This window comes from Dromiciops gliroides, chromosome 6, assembly GCF_019393635.1.
Source record: "Dromiciops gliroides isolate mDroGli1 chromosome 6, mDroGli1.pri, whole genome shotgun sequence".
NCBI lineage: Eukaryota > Metazoa > Chordata > Mammalia > Microbiotheria > Microbiotheriidae > Dromiciops > Dromiciops gliroides.
The window spans coordinates 83842479-83860212 of record NC_057866.1 but is presented as its reverse complement, the minus strand read 5'-3'; the positions used below and the strand labels follow the sequence as shown (position 1 = coordinate 83860212).

The 17734-nt window shown below is 38.4% G+C and overlaps 1 protein-coding gene across 1 annotated transcript in view; it reads right to left on the bottom strand.

Annotated features, from left to right (window-relative positions):
* Positions 1 to 1327: 1327 nt before the first annotated feature.
* HS3ST1 (heparan sulfate-glucosamine 3-sulfotransferase 1) overlaps positions 1328 to 17734 on the bottom strand; it is a 44749-nt gene continuing 28342 nt past the window's right edge. Inside the window, exon 2 of the mRNA XM_043969697.1 lies at positions 1328 to 2682. Coding sequence (XP_043825632.1) covers positions 1613 to 2560 — 948 coding nt within the window. The 5' untranslated portion in view covers positions 2561 to 2682 and the 3' untranslated portion in view covers positions 1328 to 1612. The remainder of the gene's footprint in view (positions 2683 to 17734) is intronic.

Genomic DNA, 17734 nt, shown 5'->3' with positions numbered 1-17734 from the left:
GAAGCGGCCTGAGAGATGACCAACATCAATCCCTTTTTATATGGATGAGGTAATTTAGGGCTAAAGAACTAAAGTGTCTCCTTGGAGGCCATACATCTAGTTAGTAATAAAATCAAGACCAGCACATTGGTCTTCAGTCTCCCAAACCCTTATATACAACACTGCAGTATTGATTATATTAGGTTATTCTTTAGTAAACCAAATTCACAGTTTGCCTTTCTATATTGTTTCTTTTTTCTAAGGAACAGAGGAATGATTTTAGATGGGCATAATCTAGATGCCAAAAGATGAAACCTTCTTCAGTATTCTAAGAATTATATGCAGAGGGGTTCTTAGAAATCACCTAGTTTAGCCTCATTTTAGAAACAATTAAACAAAGGCTCAGAGTGATGGTCACACGGTCTTAGTGTAGAATAACTTTTTTTCTTCCTTTGCTGCAAATACCAAAGTACAGTGATGGCTCAACAACTTAATATTGTCTAGTTTTGTGTCCCAGGATCATAGACAGACTTCCAGAGTTAAGGTTTAAGCCTCTATCTGTTGGTTCCACAGCCACTGTATCAAAGCTTTTCTTGGGGCTTCCTTTAAATGAGGCTGCAGAAGTATCCAATGTAAGTAAAAAACTATCCTGAAAGCTGGGGCTCTTATTCTCTCCCATGGCTGACTTCTCCAATTTTTGAGGTACAGAAGTGAGTAGGGTGGTTCATTTGGGAAGAAACAAACTACTTGGAGCAGGGATTTTTAGTTTTGGGTTTATATGTGTGTGTATCTGTATGTCCACATATATGTGTAAATATATAAAACTATATTTCGATGTAATTTGTTTCCTTTGACATCCTATATATTTTATTTTATGTATTTAAAAAAGCATTATTCTGAGAAAGGGTCTATAGGCTTCAATAGCTGGCCAAAAGGGTCCATTGACCTCAAAAGGTTAAGAACTGCAGACCTAAAGCATTTGGCTTTTATGAGATGCTCTGTAATCCATACAAACTTTACACAGGGTTGAGACCCACACTCAGATATTTGCCAAATTTCATTTCAGTCTGGGAAAAAGTGCTACTTCTGCGAATAATAAGGCATGTCAGGCAAGATACATTATTTTATGAGGCAAGTCAAAGAAATCTGATGACCACAGTGAGGCATTAAAAATTAAAAGAACTGCAGGGAGAAAAAAAAACAGATTGAGAAACATAATGCACAAGCAATTTTTCCATTGGAAAATAATAAAGGGGTCTGGATACTGCAGTCGGAAACTACTGGTTGCCTCAGGTGTTGGGGGCAAATGGATTTTTATACTGAGAAGGACAACACAGTCTCTAGCAAATCTTATGCAGTGAAATATTTTAGTTCCTTCATATAGAGACATCATACACCATGTTAACAACCATGAAAAACAATACAAAATGCTTTCAATTTAACAAGTAGAAAAATATAACTAGTATATATGGCAATTGTGACTCTAATACTGTACATAAGTAATTTATGGATTTTACAAATAAATTATAGCTTCAATGCCCTTTGTTATTATTATTATTGTTATTATTGTTTTGTCTTTCCTAGACATACACCAGAACTTAGAGTAGACAGTTTCAGAGCCTTGCTTGGTATTCTAGTGCCAGTCAAATGTTCTGCCAACAAGCTCAAAGAATTTCTTATTTGGCTCATGAAAATATTCATGCAGTTTATTAAGTAATTTGGGATCCACTTGAGGGTGTGCTCGTCCTTTTGACTCATGTAAACACCGGTCCCTGCCACTGTCCCTTAGGCAATAAAAGCCTTTTGTTTTATTAAAATAGAAGTTTGAAGCATTAATTTGTGGAGACAGCTTCAAAAACCTTTCTACTTTTTCTATTTCTGGGAAAGGGTCTCTAATGAGTTGATCCCCATCCACAATGTGAATGTGATCCAGAGGAAAATACTGAAGCCAGTTTTGCATGTGAAAATAATAGAGGCTCCGGTTTATTGCCTTGTATTCCACATTGAGCTCACCATCTTTGATGAGAAATTCTTCAATGGATGGGTATGGTTTGTGTTTTTGCACGTGGTTATAAAACACTTGGGTATAGTCAGATAGAACTCGCTCACTGGGGTCTCTCAGGATAAGGAGCAGTCTGATGGATGGGTTCATATTATAAACTCTCTCAGGCACTTTGGATGATGTGAAGTACGCAGGGGTTTTTTCCACAGTGAGCTGATGAGGGAAAGAGTAGGGCATTTGGCTGAGGTACCACTCAAGCCCATTTCCATAGTGATCTTCCCAGTCAAAGAAATGGACTTCACTTTCAGCAGCAGCTATCCCTGGGTGTAGGCTAAGCATCTCTAGGAGGGCTCGGGTACCACCTTTCCTCACACCAATGATGATGGTTTGTGGGAGCCTCTGGCTAGATCCATTCAAAGGAGCACCATCTTGGAAGTCACTCTTGAGAGAGCCTTTCCTTAAGAGCTCTTTCTGGCCAGCTTCTGAAGGGACTTCCACTTTAGAGCTGGTGGCAGGATGAGAAGGCACTAACTGTGGCTGGAGAATGAGCAGCACTGCTCCCAGAACAAGTGCTGTCATGGTGGACACTGGTGTAACTTCACTTAACTGGATGAGGGGTCATGAAGCAACCGCTGCATAGAAATGCCTTCACACAGCTCCTCCTTGTTCACGTCACATATATCTGGCAAGCAGTGATATTACTGGAAAAGAAAATAAGACAGAGATTAGCCTGTGAAACACAAGAGAAGCCTTGATATCTTTGCCAAAATAACTAACTTAGGGGCAAGTCACTTCCTTTTTCCTGGCCTCACTTTTTTAATCTGTAAAACTCGGGAGTTGGACTTGATTATCTTTCTTGAAGGGTGTTTCCAGCTCTGATAGTCAATGTTCTTTGGGTGCTCCCAGCTTTAGCATTTTAGAATGCTATGTTGGTTATATGCTTAACAAAGCAAGGGTTTTGATGTTCTCAAGAGGACCTAGAGCGCACGCCAATATCTGTCAAATCTTATTTGTAGATGATCAGAAGCAGGCTTTGGTAGCCAATAGAAGCTGTATATAGTATCAGTAATTGTTCTGTTCAGTGTTGGTACTCATATCATAGATCATTTTTGGCAACATCTGTACCAGGGAATGCTAACATAATCAGTAATATTCAATGCAATTAAGTATGAATGCCATGTATTTAATTATTCATTCCTTATGTGTTTATTGTTTGTCAATGTTCTTCATTAGTAAACATTTTTATTAGTGACTGTTTCCCTTGAATATTTGTATAAATTTAATCTTATTATTTAAGAGTAGGGGTGGAAGACAATTCCAAAGGACTCATGATGAAAAATGCCATCCACCTTCAGAGAAAGAACTGATATCTAAATACAAACAAGCATACTATGTTTTTCTTTCTTTCTTTCTTTCTTTCTTTCTTTCTTTCTTTCTTTCTTTCTTTCTTTCTTTCTTTCTTTCTTTCTTCTCTCTCTTTTCCTCCCTCCCTTCCTTCCTTCCTTCCTTCCTTCCTTCCTTCCTTCCCGGGGGGGGGGGGTGGGGTAGTGGTGGAGGAGAAACTTTCATGTAGTATTCCAAATCTGGCAAGGTTAAGATGAAGTAGAGATCTGCGATTTTCTCCCAGCTAATTTCTGGCACTTCTACCCAAGGGAGAATGTGAAAAACAAGGGAGCAAAAGATCTGTGTGTGGATAAACAATCTACCAATGAAGATCCTTGCTACACAGATACCTTAAAAGTCTCTCTCAGTAACTATGATCAAAATAATTAATCATCTGGTGGCTTGAGGTAATGCTTCTTTCTGAAATTACCTGGGACATCCCCCAGGTGAAACACACACAGTTCATCCATCATTGGATCCCCATTTGAAACATGTCTAGCTTGCTATACCAATATCGCTATTACTTTACTAGTATAGACTGAGAAACTGAGATCTTCTCTATAATAGAATGAGCCAATCAAAGAAGGTTTTGGGGGAGACACATAAATTTCAAGTGACACTGCTGTTTTAATACAGGGGGACAAATGTAGTGGTTATGGGGTCATGGAGAAATTTTCCTATGAATAGGATGGGATTTATTATGGTCCATATAATTAAAAAGACATATGTTTCTGGTAGCAAAGAACTGGGAACAAAACATCTCCCCACCAATTAGAAAATGGCTAAATTGTGACAGGGAAGACAATGGCACAGTGTTAGGTCCTAACCAGTGATCAATATGAAGACTTCAGAGAGGCATTGACAGGTTTACTTTTTAGTTTTTATTGATATATTTGGTTGTACATCACCTTGTTTCCCAAAGATATCATTTCCTACCTGCTACCTAGAGAGCAATTACTTTTTAACAAAGGGGGAAAATAGGAGAAAATAGTTTTGCAAAACCAATCAACATATCTACCAATGCTAACAATATATACATTGTTTCATCTTCATGTCTGCCAAGAAGGGAGGAGAGTGTATCTTCTCATTGATTGTTTCTGATCAAGCTTGGTCATGATAAATCTATAGTGCTCAGTTTTGTTTTTCTATTTACATTTTTGTAGTCATTAAATATATTGTTTGCCTGGTTCTGAAGAACAGAAAATTTATTTTGTTTGTGTGTACACATACACATACATACATATATACATGTATGAATATATATATATGTACAAACACACACATATATATACATACATTTATATTTACAGATAACAAATGAAGTAAGCAAAATCAAGTAAACAACATATACTACAACAATGTAAAAGGAAAGAACAAAAAATAACTACTCTTGGCCCTGGAGAATAGTTGAGAAATGTACCTCCATCTCTTCATTTCAGGAAGTGGTGGTGGTTGTGGAGAAGAGTATGAATGTGGAACACAGACTAGATTACCAGATGGACTTAATTGTTGGTTTGCTGAACAGGCAGTGGGGCATCACATTAGATAGAAGACTGGGCCTACAGTCAGCAAACCCTAAGTTCAAATTCAGTCTTGGATATTTATTAGTATGACCCTGGGCAAATCACTTAATTATTATTTGCCTCAGTTTCCTCAACCATAAAATGGGGACTGTAATAACTTACCTCCAAAGGTATCAAATAAGAATATTTGCAAAGTGCTTTAAATGGTGCTTGTATCATGGTAGGCAATTAATAAAAGGGATGGGCCTCTTCCCTTCTTTGTTTTTCAATCTTTGTTGCAGTGGATACCTTCATGGGTAGGTGAGTGAGTAAGGAGGACTATATTAATAAATCAGGTGATATAAAAAACAAAGATATAACTTAAAAATAGATTATCTTAATTGTAAAGGTACGTGTGTGTGTTGGGGAGTATTAAAAAGAAAATTAATCTGGGATTAATAAGATGATAGATTCAATTTCTGGCCTTTTTCTAATAAGTCATTTTATCTTTCTGAGCCTGGTTCCTCCTGCACAAAATGTGGTTCCTTAATATCTGTATGCCCTCCCTTAAAGGGGCAGTCATTAGAATTGGCAGGAAGACCTAGGTTCAGGCCTTGCCTTTGACACAAGATGCCTCCGGTGTTTTAGGAAGCTCTCTAAGGCTATAAAGTATCGACCTGCAGTGGTAGAAGAGCTTTATTCATCCAGGGGTTCTTTATTTTAATTTAATTTTAGGTTGATTTTCCATTCCAGTTCCTTTTCCTATACCTGTCTACCTCAGAGAGCCATTGTATGAATCAAATGCAATAATGTATGTGAAATCACTTTGCAAAGCACTACCCAAATATGAGCTATTATCACCATTAATCAAGGTAGATTCAAAATCTGCTTCATTAGGGTGAAAATTCTTCAAACTGCACAAATGGAAAATGGAACCTAGAAGTCCCTGCCTTGTCATCAAACCAGCAGGGCTAATATCCGATTCTACAAATTTGGTTTGCTGATTTTTGAATGTATATTAAGCAGTAATGCAATTAAAATTATGTTGGCCTTTTGAGAATCACAGACCTTTAGAGCTGAAAGAGACTTTGGAGATGATCTAGAAGAATTCTCTAATTAGAAAATTTAAAACAAACAAAAAATCATAATAATACTATAGTGAGGCCAGAAAAAAGTTGCTAAAATTGTGGCATAAATATCATGACCACATTGAGTGAAACTAAATAAGGACGTGCTATCTGGCAAATGACATGTCTTTCGTAAAACCGATTGCTTTCTTTTCTTGAATGGCGATTGTCTGAGAAAGCTGTGGGCACATTGTTGCTTTGGGTATAAGGACACCCCTTCTGCTTGCAGGTATTTTAAGTGAATTGGCCACTGAGTTTAAACAACAGAACAGCTGATCCATTCAGTCCAACTCCATTCCTTTTTGAAGCTCACACTGGCCAAATGCACCTATTATTTGCATATTGTAGTGATATGACCTCAGAAATAGAAGTTAGTACAACCATCTTCATATTTCTGCTGAGAGCTATCTCTGAGATTACTGGTACGTAGGGGAGACAACAGTTGAATATTGTCTAAAAGACTGAACTGAAGAGCCTATGTTTAACCTTTTCCTAGCTATTGAAAAGAGTTAATTACAATATTGCTTACCAAAATACATAATTTATCCTTTGTGGTATACTCCACTGATTCTCTGAGAACTATGACCAAATACTTATATCACTTGGTCAACAAATATTTGATGACTGTCTATTTATTATATACAAAGCATTGTGCTAGGCACTGAGGGTTGTTGTTTATCCTTTCTCAAAGGGGACATCATGACTTGTAGTGAACTGGAGTTAAGTGAGGAAGGGCTGTGCAAGGTAACCAACTTCACTCTCTCTTCTAGAACCATCTGCATTCAATGGCAAGATATATATCAGGATGACTAAAGATGGCCCAGGATGTTTAAGGCATTTGGGGTTTAGTGACTTGCCCAAGATCACACAGCTAGTAAGTGTCTGAGGTGAGATTCGAATTCAGGTCCTCCAAACTTCAGTCCCAGTGTTCTATCCACTTCCACTACCTCACAGCCCAGGAACTGAGGATGAATAGATATAAATAAATAATGCTTATGTTACATAAGATAGACTGATAAGGAAAATAATTCCATCAGACAGAGCTATTGACAATAATATATTTGGAATTCTGATGCTTATTCACGATTCTCCCAATTGCTAGTTTCCTTCTTCCCAGAAATGAGTTGGGTATATTCTTCATTGACCCATCCTTGTTCATGTTGCATTCCACCAATGGAATAACTTTTGTCTTTTGATCTTCAGTACCTAACAGAATAAATTATACATAACCAATGCTCAACAAAAATAAGTTGAATGAATGAATCACAGGTTTTAGATATGGAAGCATATTGAAAGATAAATATGGAATAGTGGAAAGAGCCCTGGATATATATTCAAATGGCCTGAGTTTGAATCCTAGTTGTGCTATATGTGATAATTGCTTGACCTTTTTATAGTATTGATATACTTCTTATGGGATTGTTAGGAAATCTGTTAAAGTTCAAATAAATCTGTTCTATAAATATCAATTATAATTATGATGGCAATAATAATTATTGTCACAAAATTTTCTTGGTCATTTAAAACTCCTTTTTTCACATACTACACCTCATTTGGCCAAATCAAATTCTAATTAAAAATTGACATGTGTTATAAGCCTATGGAATACATTGTCTCAGGTTAGGTACTGAAGGATTGCACTGGTAACTTGGTTGAGAAAATGAGGGGCATGGGCTTTGTTCTCAGACCCACCTCTCACTCCCACCTTGACTGCAGTAGAGCTGAATTTGAGGTGGGTAGGGAGGGGTAATTTGCTATAGAGGTAGAGTTTCTCAGTTTATAAACCTGCTGAAGATGGAAAGACAGATCTCTCCCACAAACCCTGCTCTGTTCCCTGCTCCGTAAAAGGAGAGATACTAAAAGTATGTACTTGCTTGAGTGCTGTGAAACTTAAATGAAATAAAGTCCATAAACTGTTCTGCAACCCAAATTAACAAGTAACCTTTTCTTTTGAATTATTGAAACCCAACTAGAGGCATCCCAATAAATCAAAGAAAATACTCTCCACCCTATTCCTCTCCTCTCCACCATGATGGAAAGGGACAAAGCACAATGATGACAATCACTCCTATTTGAACCTAAAAATCTAACCGACAGCTTAGATTGGCTTTCAAACCTTCCTGAGTCTTTGGTCTTCAATGAAAATAGCATCAAGGCTGGTACAATTTCATACCATCACACAATGCACTGGTATGTGAAAGTTATCCAGGTCTTTGAAAGTTACCTAAAAGTCCATTTCCATACAATCTTTACTTCAACCGAACTTGATGAACCTGAGTTTGGAAAGTCAATTTGTTCAGGATTAATGACCTATCTGCCCCCCACCCCTTCTCTCACAAGGCACATAACTGTACTTCTTGGAAATCTTCCCCCTCCCCTTTCCATGAGTATCTTAATACAACCTATAAAGCCACTCATTTGTATAGGGAAGAGGTCTGTTTATTGTGGTGATCTTGTTCAAATTTTAGAAGTTTTGGCATCACCTTCTCTACAACAGCTGCTCTCAAGTTTCCCTGATCTCTTAAATCCCTCAACTCCTATCACTTTTAGCTAAGTCTGAGCTGTTGGCCTTCTTTCCTCTGCGGTCATCTGATTTTAACAAACCCCAGAATTCTCAGTGTCCTAACCCATCCTGTCATCCCTCCCTCCAGTTTCAGAGGTTGAACTTGCTGTGCCTCTTGGCAAGGCTAAAAAATGTACCCATGTGGTTAATTACATACCTTCCTGACCTTGCTCCACCAAGGATCATTCTCATCTCCCATTTACCTACAAATCCTCCTTCTCTGCTGGCTCCTTACACTCAACTAACAAACATGCCCCATCCTTCTGTATTCTAAAAACAGCAATGCCAAATAAACAGACCAAAAAATAGACAAAACAAAAACTTTCTTTAGATTTGTTGTACTCTCAATCCCTCACCTTGCCTCTCTCTTCCCCCTCACTGTCAAACTTGTAGAAACTTGTACTCATTGCTTACAGTTATTCATTAGTCAATCAGCTCTCACTCTCTTGCAATCTGATTTCTGTCCTTACCATTCTATAATAATTACTCATGTTTATTGAGTGGGAAGTGGGAGGAGTTGGGGGCTTTAGGAGAGGAGAAATGCTTTGGAACAGCTGCTGTGGAGAATGTGTTGCCAAGCCCTCTGAAATTTGAAGGAGTTAGCCACAATAAACAGATCTCCTCTCTACATAAATGAGTGGTGTCTAGGGTTAGACCAACACCTATGATGAAGGGGGAAAAAAGACTTCCAAGCAGCCCAGAGGACCATCAACAACTGACTTTCTAAGCAGGAATTTATCAAGTTTAGCTTGATAAGATTATGTGGAAATGGACTTTTAAAGGGCCCAAGAAGATTTAGAGAATATAAATTCTGCAATTCTTGTTTATCATAAGTGCCTCTATAGGGGCAGCTAGGTGGTGCAGTGGATAAAGCACCGGCCCTGGATTCAGGAGGACCTGAGTTGAAATCTGGCCTCAGACACTTGACACCTACTAGCTGTGTGACCCTGGACAAGTCACTTAACCCTCATTGCCCCGCAAAAAGAAAAAAAAAAAGAAGAAGAAAAGAAAAAGAAATAAGTGCCTCTATAATCCTTAATTTTTTTTTTAAGACCAAAGCCATAAGACAATAGTGAAGGTTGGTAGCTAGGTTTATAGATAGGTTCAAGTATGAGTAATCGCCATAATTGTGCCTTGTCTCTTCCTTTAAGGGTAGATGTAGGGGACAGAGGGGAGAGGAGGAGGGGGCTGGATTTTCTTTGACCTGCAGAGATGCTTCTAGTTGGCTTTCAATAATTCAAAAGACAAGATTCCTTGCCTTTGGTCACACTTGTTTTACATTTATCACATGGTTCAGAACCCCTGGGGAGTTGTTAATTAGGTGCCAAATACATATGAAAAGGAAGAGGGGGTAGAAGAACAAGAGGACCTTCAAATGCCTACTATACAGCCGAATATTTTACCAGAGAAAGGCAAGAAAATAACCCTTATGAACAGAGACTTCTTTTGTGTGTGCATCTCTTTTATTATCTAATCTACAATTGGAAACTGGGTTTCAAATGTAATTATGTCTACAATTTTCCATCTGGCTTGCACAGAAATGTATGCTGGAACAAAATGAGTATTTCACTAGTGTGACAGAGAAGAAGGATCAGTTTGATGTACCTGTGAGTTCCTGTTTATCTATCCTAAACTTTCACCATTCTCATGTACCATGTGAAGTAGAAAGAGCTCTGACCTTAGAGGCCGAGAAATTGAGTTCATATTCTGGTTCTGAAACAGGAAGCTCTTGCTCCCTGTGTGACCCTGCTCCAGTCACTTTACCTCTTTTCATGTATAGCTCCTTTAAACTGCTTAGAGAGAACATGAAGGGTGTTAACCAAATGAAATCAAGACCAGGGAGATTATGAATTAACTGCAGTATCTTGATGTGCTCTTAAGGGGAAAACTACAACATTGTTAGATGTTACACTGTCTCAGGTCTGGGTATGCAGCTGTTGCCTTCAGGGAAGAGAGGGTTGGGGAGTTAGGGTCGGTGGCTTATACAGTATGTCCCTAAAGTCTTAGTACAGCTTTAAGCTTTAATATTTTAAGAATATCAAAACAAACAATTTTCAAATCATTTATACAATATTAACATGTTAATAGGAAATATTTATATAGCTTTTAAAAACTGAACTAGGACTTTTGGGGTACCCCAACTTATATAGGATTCTCAGATCACATTTTAGTTTGACTGCCCCCAACTCCCTTTCACCATAAAGAATGGGCTCCAGAACATTAGCAGGACCCATTATAGTGGAAATATGGGAGGTTATGGGCAAAAATTACATAGAACAAAAAAGCATGATCACTGTGGCATCTATACCTCTTAAAGTCAAAGCCACATCGATGATATCATTGATCCACAAAAATATTGAAATGTTATTAAAAATGTTATGATTCTCCATGTACTAGGTTTTTCTAGTACATATGACAGCCCAAAATGAGGGCCAGGGTCAGGAGCCCAACTGGAACTCCTCATAGACAAAGGACATACTTGGGAAGGAAGGAAGAAAGGGAGGGAGGGAGAGAAGAAGGAAGGGAGAAAGGAAGGGAAAGAGAAAAAAGGAAAAAAGTCAAGAAATTAGAAAGAAAAAGAGAGAGAGCATTTATTATTTATTATATGAAAAACACTATGCATCAAGTATATAGTTAAGTCAGACCACACCAACTAGTTTGAAGTGCAGTGGATAGAATGCTAGGTATGGAATCAGGGAGACCCGAGTTGAAATATCACCTCAGAAACTTCCTGTGTGACCCTAGGCAAGTCACTAAACCTGTTTGCCTTAGGTTTCTGAAATCCAAAATAGGGGTAATAATACCACCTACCTTGCAGGGTTGTTGTGAGGATTAAATAAGATGATACCTGTAAGATAGTTTAGCATATGGTAGGCACTATAGAAATGCCTATTTCTTTCTCCTCCCCCTTTCCACAGGTATTTATTTAGCACCCACTATGTGACATGCACTGGGCTAAGTAAGCACTGGAGGATATTAAGGCAAACACAGTCTTCTCCCCAAGGAGTCCACATTATAATGAGGGTATAACAACCACATAGCATTTCTCTCAGGAGGAAATCATACTTGAGATGAGCATTAAGCTAAAAAGCTTTCTAGGACCCCTCCATCTTTGCAATAGTCTATCATCTTGCTAATATCAACTACGCAAGGAGATCTGTGATCTCATGGATTTGGAAGCCCCTCTAATCATGAAAATTGCGGCCAATCCATCCCTCCCCATCCTAAATATTGTCTATTTCTATGTCCTCCCATAAATTCACTATAAGGGTAACCCAATGTGCTGAAGGCTTTTTTTTTTTTTGCATTCTCCCGAGATTGCAAAGATGTCAATGGGCCATTCACTTTGGGGGTGTACCTATCTACCATCTTGCATTATTGCCACATGACTGTCTCCATTTTCCTCACCTCTTTATCATCATTCAAATTTGCCCTCTCTTCTAACACAAAGGAGTAAAAGTTATTTTTAAATTCCTGGGACATGCAATCTACTGATGACTTGGTGTGGACAGAGTAAAAATAGAACTGCCCCTTCCTATCAAGTCTTCATTCTGGGCAAACACAGACTACTACTGCTGATCTTTAGAAGAGTCAGAAGCATCTCCCTTTCCATCTTTTCATGCCTGCTTAAGATCACTCTTGTAATGGTGTCAAACGGATATATTTGCCAGGTCATCTCTGAAACCCAGAAAGTAGGAAACAAAAGCCTCAGCTGGTGCCTGTCAGTCTCAGAAAGGACATTGATATTTCAAGAGCTGCATAAATATTTATTTTCTCGAAATTGCCTACATATGACAGTCTTCAATAAATGTTGACATTAGGTTTTGTTTGGATTTACTTATGGTAATTGGGCTAGGGGTAGGAAGAGGTTCAGTTCAGGATATATACCCCACCCCCAAAGGTCAGGCCACACAATTTTAATAAGTTTTCATCAAAGTCAGTGTTCGAAATACTAAAGTAGATTTAGCTGTTTCTCCTTCAGCCCCAAGAGGATGACATGAAAGTTCCCTATCTTCTCCTTTTAAACAGTGAGCATCTTGAAGGGAGGGGCCATTTTTGTTTTTCTGTGTATCCCCCACTGTGTGACAGGCACACAGTAGTTGCATACCAAATGCTTATTGACTTGCCTTGACTCTCACTATTTTCTTCCCCTCCTACCTTTCTATCTGATACCACTATAATCTCCCTTGCCTCCCAATCACCTTATGTCATTCTTTTGTTAAACCTGACAACTCTTAGAGGGTTCCCTATTCACTTCCAAATGAAGTCCAAGCCTCTTAAAGTCCTCCACTGTTGGCAGTATCTTTGCAGAGTTATCCCATACTACCCTATCTCTATCACTCTATACCAGCCAAATGGCATTTCCAGGTCACCAGAACCTCCTATACTTTTGCTCATTCTTCTTCTTTTTTTTCCACTCAAATTCTTGCTCTCCCCTGAAAACCCAGCTTATATTCTACCTCCTTCAGGAGACTACCCTAATTCTCCAACCCCACAAAGCTGACAATGTTCAATGGCATATTCTTCAATATACTTATCATGCACTTATTTATATAAAGCAAGTAGCTCCTCTTTCCCATGATACCATGGACTGAAGATATGTGCATAATAGGAAAAGGAATGGACCTTGGATTAGTTTGATCATGAAGGGCAGGAACTGACAGTGGGTGCTAGAAATAATAAAATGAGTGCCCAAGTAAAACCTATAGGTCCCGGAGCCTGGACATCGATGGAACTATGGTGAGAGATAGAAACAACCTGGGAAGAGGTGACTGACGGTGGTGATATTAAGAGCTGGGATAAAGGCAGCAGACCCTAGCTCAAAGGAGTGAGCCAACCCCAGGGGGAATCCAGCAAGTAGAAAAACCCAGACACTACTCTTCACTGAAGTCCCCCCCCCAGCTCATGGTACTAAGACTCTGATATCACCACTGCACTTTTTACAAGAGCTAACTGAACATGGGTTCAGTTCAGAAACTTTGTGAATCTCTAATATCTCTAGCAATTGTCACAATGACTTAAACATAGGATCACAGACTCATGGATTTAGATATAAAAAAGACTTTAGGGGTCACCTTGGCCAAGACACTCTTTCTTACAAAAGAAACCAAACCTTAGAGAGGTTAAATGACCTCTTAAGGTCACAAAAATGGTAACTGTCAGGGCTGTGATCTGAACCCAGGTTCTTTCACTCCAAATCCAACATGATTTCCATGGTGCCATAACACACACACATAAAAGGTATTTCATGTTTATTAAAGGAATGGATTTTCTATTGACATTCAACCAAATCATGAACTGTGTCTATAACATCCTTGACGTGTTCTTCTCCATCATCCCTTGCTTGAACGAAATAGTGCGAGGGAAGCCCACAACTTCCCAAGGCAGCCCATATAGCTTTTGGGTAGATCTAATGGATAGGAAGAGCAACATCCAGTTTAAATCCATCTCTTTGGAACTTACATCCACTGCTACTATTTCTATTCTCTGACTCTAAACAGAATATGTCTAATCCCTCTTCTATATCATGAAGAAAATTAGCTATCTCCCTAAGTCTTTTCTTTTTCAGGCAAGATATTTCTTGGTTTTCAACCAATTATTTTAGGGTATGGCAAGGATTTCCCTCACCTTTCCAGTCTCCTTCATCTGGCCACTTGCCACTTTCCTAAGAGGTGGTACCCCAACTTGGACACAGTACCCCACCTATGATTTGATCAGGACAGAGTACAATGGGATCATAATTTCCCTCACTACAGACATTCCACATCAATTTCATTGTATTTTTGGGAACCACAGTTTCACATTAATGATTCCTATTATGTTTAAATTCCACTACAGAAAGAACCCTTCATCATTGGGAGGAACAAAATAATATCACTTATAGACCTCAAGCAATTAGTCAAAGCAATTTGGCACTAGTTTAAAAATATAAAAGAAGATCAATGAAACAGACTAGACAAGCCTTCTTAAGCCTCCCATCACATGCCCTCCCTCTATGTTTGTAGCTGAGAACTTTGCCTTTATACTTTACTGAAAAAAATAAGAACATTTAGCTAAGAGCTTGCTTGTCTTTCCTCCTCATCTCACATAACTCAGACAAGTTCCTCCACAATGTCCTCCTTCACCTCTTTCTTATAAGAAGAGGTGGCATTTATCTTTCCAAAGGAAAATCCCTTCATATGTACCCCAAATCCCATCTTTCCCTCATCTTTAGTAGATTGCCCACTCTATCATATTCACATTATTTCTACTTTTCAATCTTTCACTATCTATGGGCTACTTCTGTGCTGCCTACAAACATGCTTTTGTCTGTTCTTTCCTTAAAAGACCCTCACTTGATATTCCCACTAGCTATCAACTTATATCTCTTCACCTTTTTTCATTTAATCTACTTGAGAGAGCCTTCTATAGACCCCCATTGTAGGGGCTTCTGACATCATCCTTCAACCCAAACTGCTCTCTCTAAAAGTCATCAGCAGTCTCTTAATTGGTCAACTCTTAATTGGTCTTTTCTCATTCCTGAGTCTTCTTGATGTCTCTGGTTTTTTTACTCTACTGTTGAGTTTCTTCTGCTGGATACCCTCTCATCTCTGTGGTATATGAAACTGCTTTTGGCTGGTTCTCCACCTACCTTTCTGATTACTCTTTCAGTCTCCCTTGGTGGATATTCACTGAAGTCATGAGCATTAACGATGGGTTTTCCCCAGAGCTGTGTCTTGGATCCTCTTCTTTTCTCCCTCTATAATTTCGTACTGTTATATCTTGCTTGACCACATCAGCTCTCTTGAGTTTGATTAGCATTACTATTCAGATGATTTTCCTATCTATATTTAGCTTTAATCTCTACTGAACTTCAGTCTCTGATCACCAACTTCCTTTTGGACATCTCCATTCGAATAACCTAAGGTCACCTCAAATTCTAAATATGTAAAAAATCATTATATTTTCTCCCCCACCCCAAACAGTACCCTTCTCCCTTCCCCCAACTTTCCTAGGGCAACACCTGCTCCCTGAGGGGGAATCTCCAATCTAATTTGCATTCAAACTGTTAAGTTGCACAACATCTCTCAAATATATGCCCTTCTTCACACTCAACACTACCTACAGCCACCACCACGATGAAGACTTTTACCACCTCATGCTTAAATTGGTACAATAGACTTCTGGTTGGTCTTCTTGCCTCATCTTTCCTAACTCCAATCCATCCTCCAGTCAGTTATCAAATCCATCTTCCTAAAGTGCAGGTCTGACCATGTCTCCCCATTTTTTCCCAATAAACTCCAGTGGTTCCATGTTTCCCAAGATCAAATATAGAGGGGCAGCTAGGTGGCGCAGTGGATAGAGCACTGGCCCTGGAGTCAGGAGTACCTGAGTTCAAATCCGGCCTCAGACACTTAACACTTACTAGCTGTGTGACCTTGGGCAAGTCGCTTAACCCCAATTGCCTCACTAAAAAAAAAAAAAAAAAAAAAAAAACCTAAAAAAAAAAAAAAGATCAAATATAGAATGCTATCTGACATTTAAAGCCCTTCACAAAGTGACCCCTTCCAAACCTCCCAGGCTGCTTAAAGTTTACTTCTCTCCACATATTAGAGGCAGCTAATTGGTACAATGGATAGAGGGCTGAACTTAGATTCAGGAAGACCTGAGTTCAAATCCTGCTTTAGATAGACACTAAACATGTGAACGTGGGCAAGTCATTTAAACCCAGTTGACCTCAGTGTCTTAATCTTCAAAATGGGGTAATAATAGCTTCTACCTCAGGGATGGACTGAGAATCAAATGAGATATGGAGAGTATTTCGCAAACTTTAAAGTAAATGTAGTTATTGATAGAGCCAGGTAGGTGGCATAGTGTATTGAATGCTAGACTTGGGGTCAGGAAGACTTGAATCTGAAACCTACCTAAGGCCCTAACTAGCTGTGTTCCTGTTGGCAAATTAGTTAAACAGTGCCTTGGTTTCCTCATTTGTAAAATAGGGGGATAAAAACTCCCATGGTTGTTGTAATGATACAATGAGAATATATGTGAAATTATTTGTGTCATATAAAGTGTTCCTCTATAACCTGGCTACACTAACTTATTTGCTGTTCCTCTCACATACAACACTCCATCTCAAACTCTAAGCTTTTTCATTCGCTGTCCTTCATTCCTGGAAATATCTCCCTCCTCACCTCTTTCTTTTGGATTTCCTAGTTTCCTTCAAGAAGGAAGCTCAAATCTCATTACTAATTTTTTTCCTCTAGATTGCCTTCCAAGATGATTACTTACACACACACATACACACTCTCACACACACAATATATGTATACATATGCATGCATGGTATATAAATATTGACTTGTATGTTGTCTCCTCTATTAAAATGTGAATTACTTGAGGGAAAAGACCATATTTTTGCCTTTCTTTATATCTATAGCACTTAGTTAAGCATCTGCTTAACAGATGCATGTTGACCCATTGTCTGATTAGAATAATGAATAGAAAGTGACTTAAAAGGCCCATGCCCTTTGATCCATATTTCTCATTCTTGCTACTAGGCACGTATTCTCCAAAATAGTCAATATAAAAAAAAAAGATCCATATGCACTAAATTATTTATGGTGATATTATTTTCTTTTTCTGGTAGCAAATAAAGTTGCAGAACCATAGTAGATGTCCATCGATTAGAGCATAGAAAAACAAGGTGCAGTACTTCAGTGATTCTGATTTAGCCATTGTGTGTGTGTGTGTGTGTGTGTGTTTGTGCATGAGCACATCGTTCATGCCATGGATGCCTTTGGCTTTCTGGAGAAGCCTATGCAATTCTTTTCAGAATATTGTTTTTAAATATATGAAATAAAATACATGGGATTACAAAGAAAACCAGTTACATTGAAATACACTGATTCAACTTTATTTTTTAAACAAAAAGTTAAGAGACACTAGGTTAAGAACCACTGTAGCACATGGATGGAACGGAATATGAGTTTGCTCTAAAAAACAGTGAATATAATCAATAGAGTGAAACATGGGAAAACTGATACGTAGTGATAGAGAAGCAAGTAGAACCAGGAAAAGTCCATACAAATGGATTGACCAATGTAAGTAAAAACAACAACAGAATACCTGAAATAAAACTGCAAAAATAAAATAAGCAAGCCTGACACACTTTGTCAAAATAGGGAACCGTGAGTGA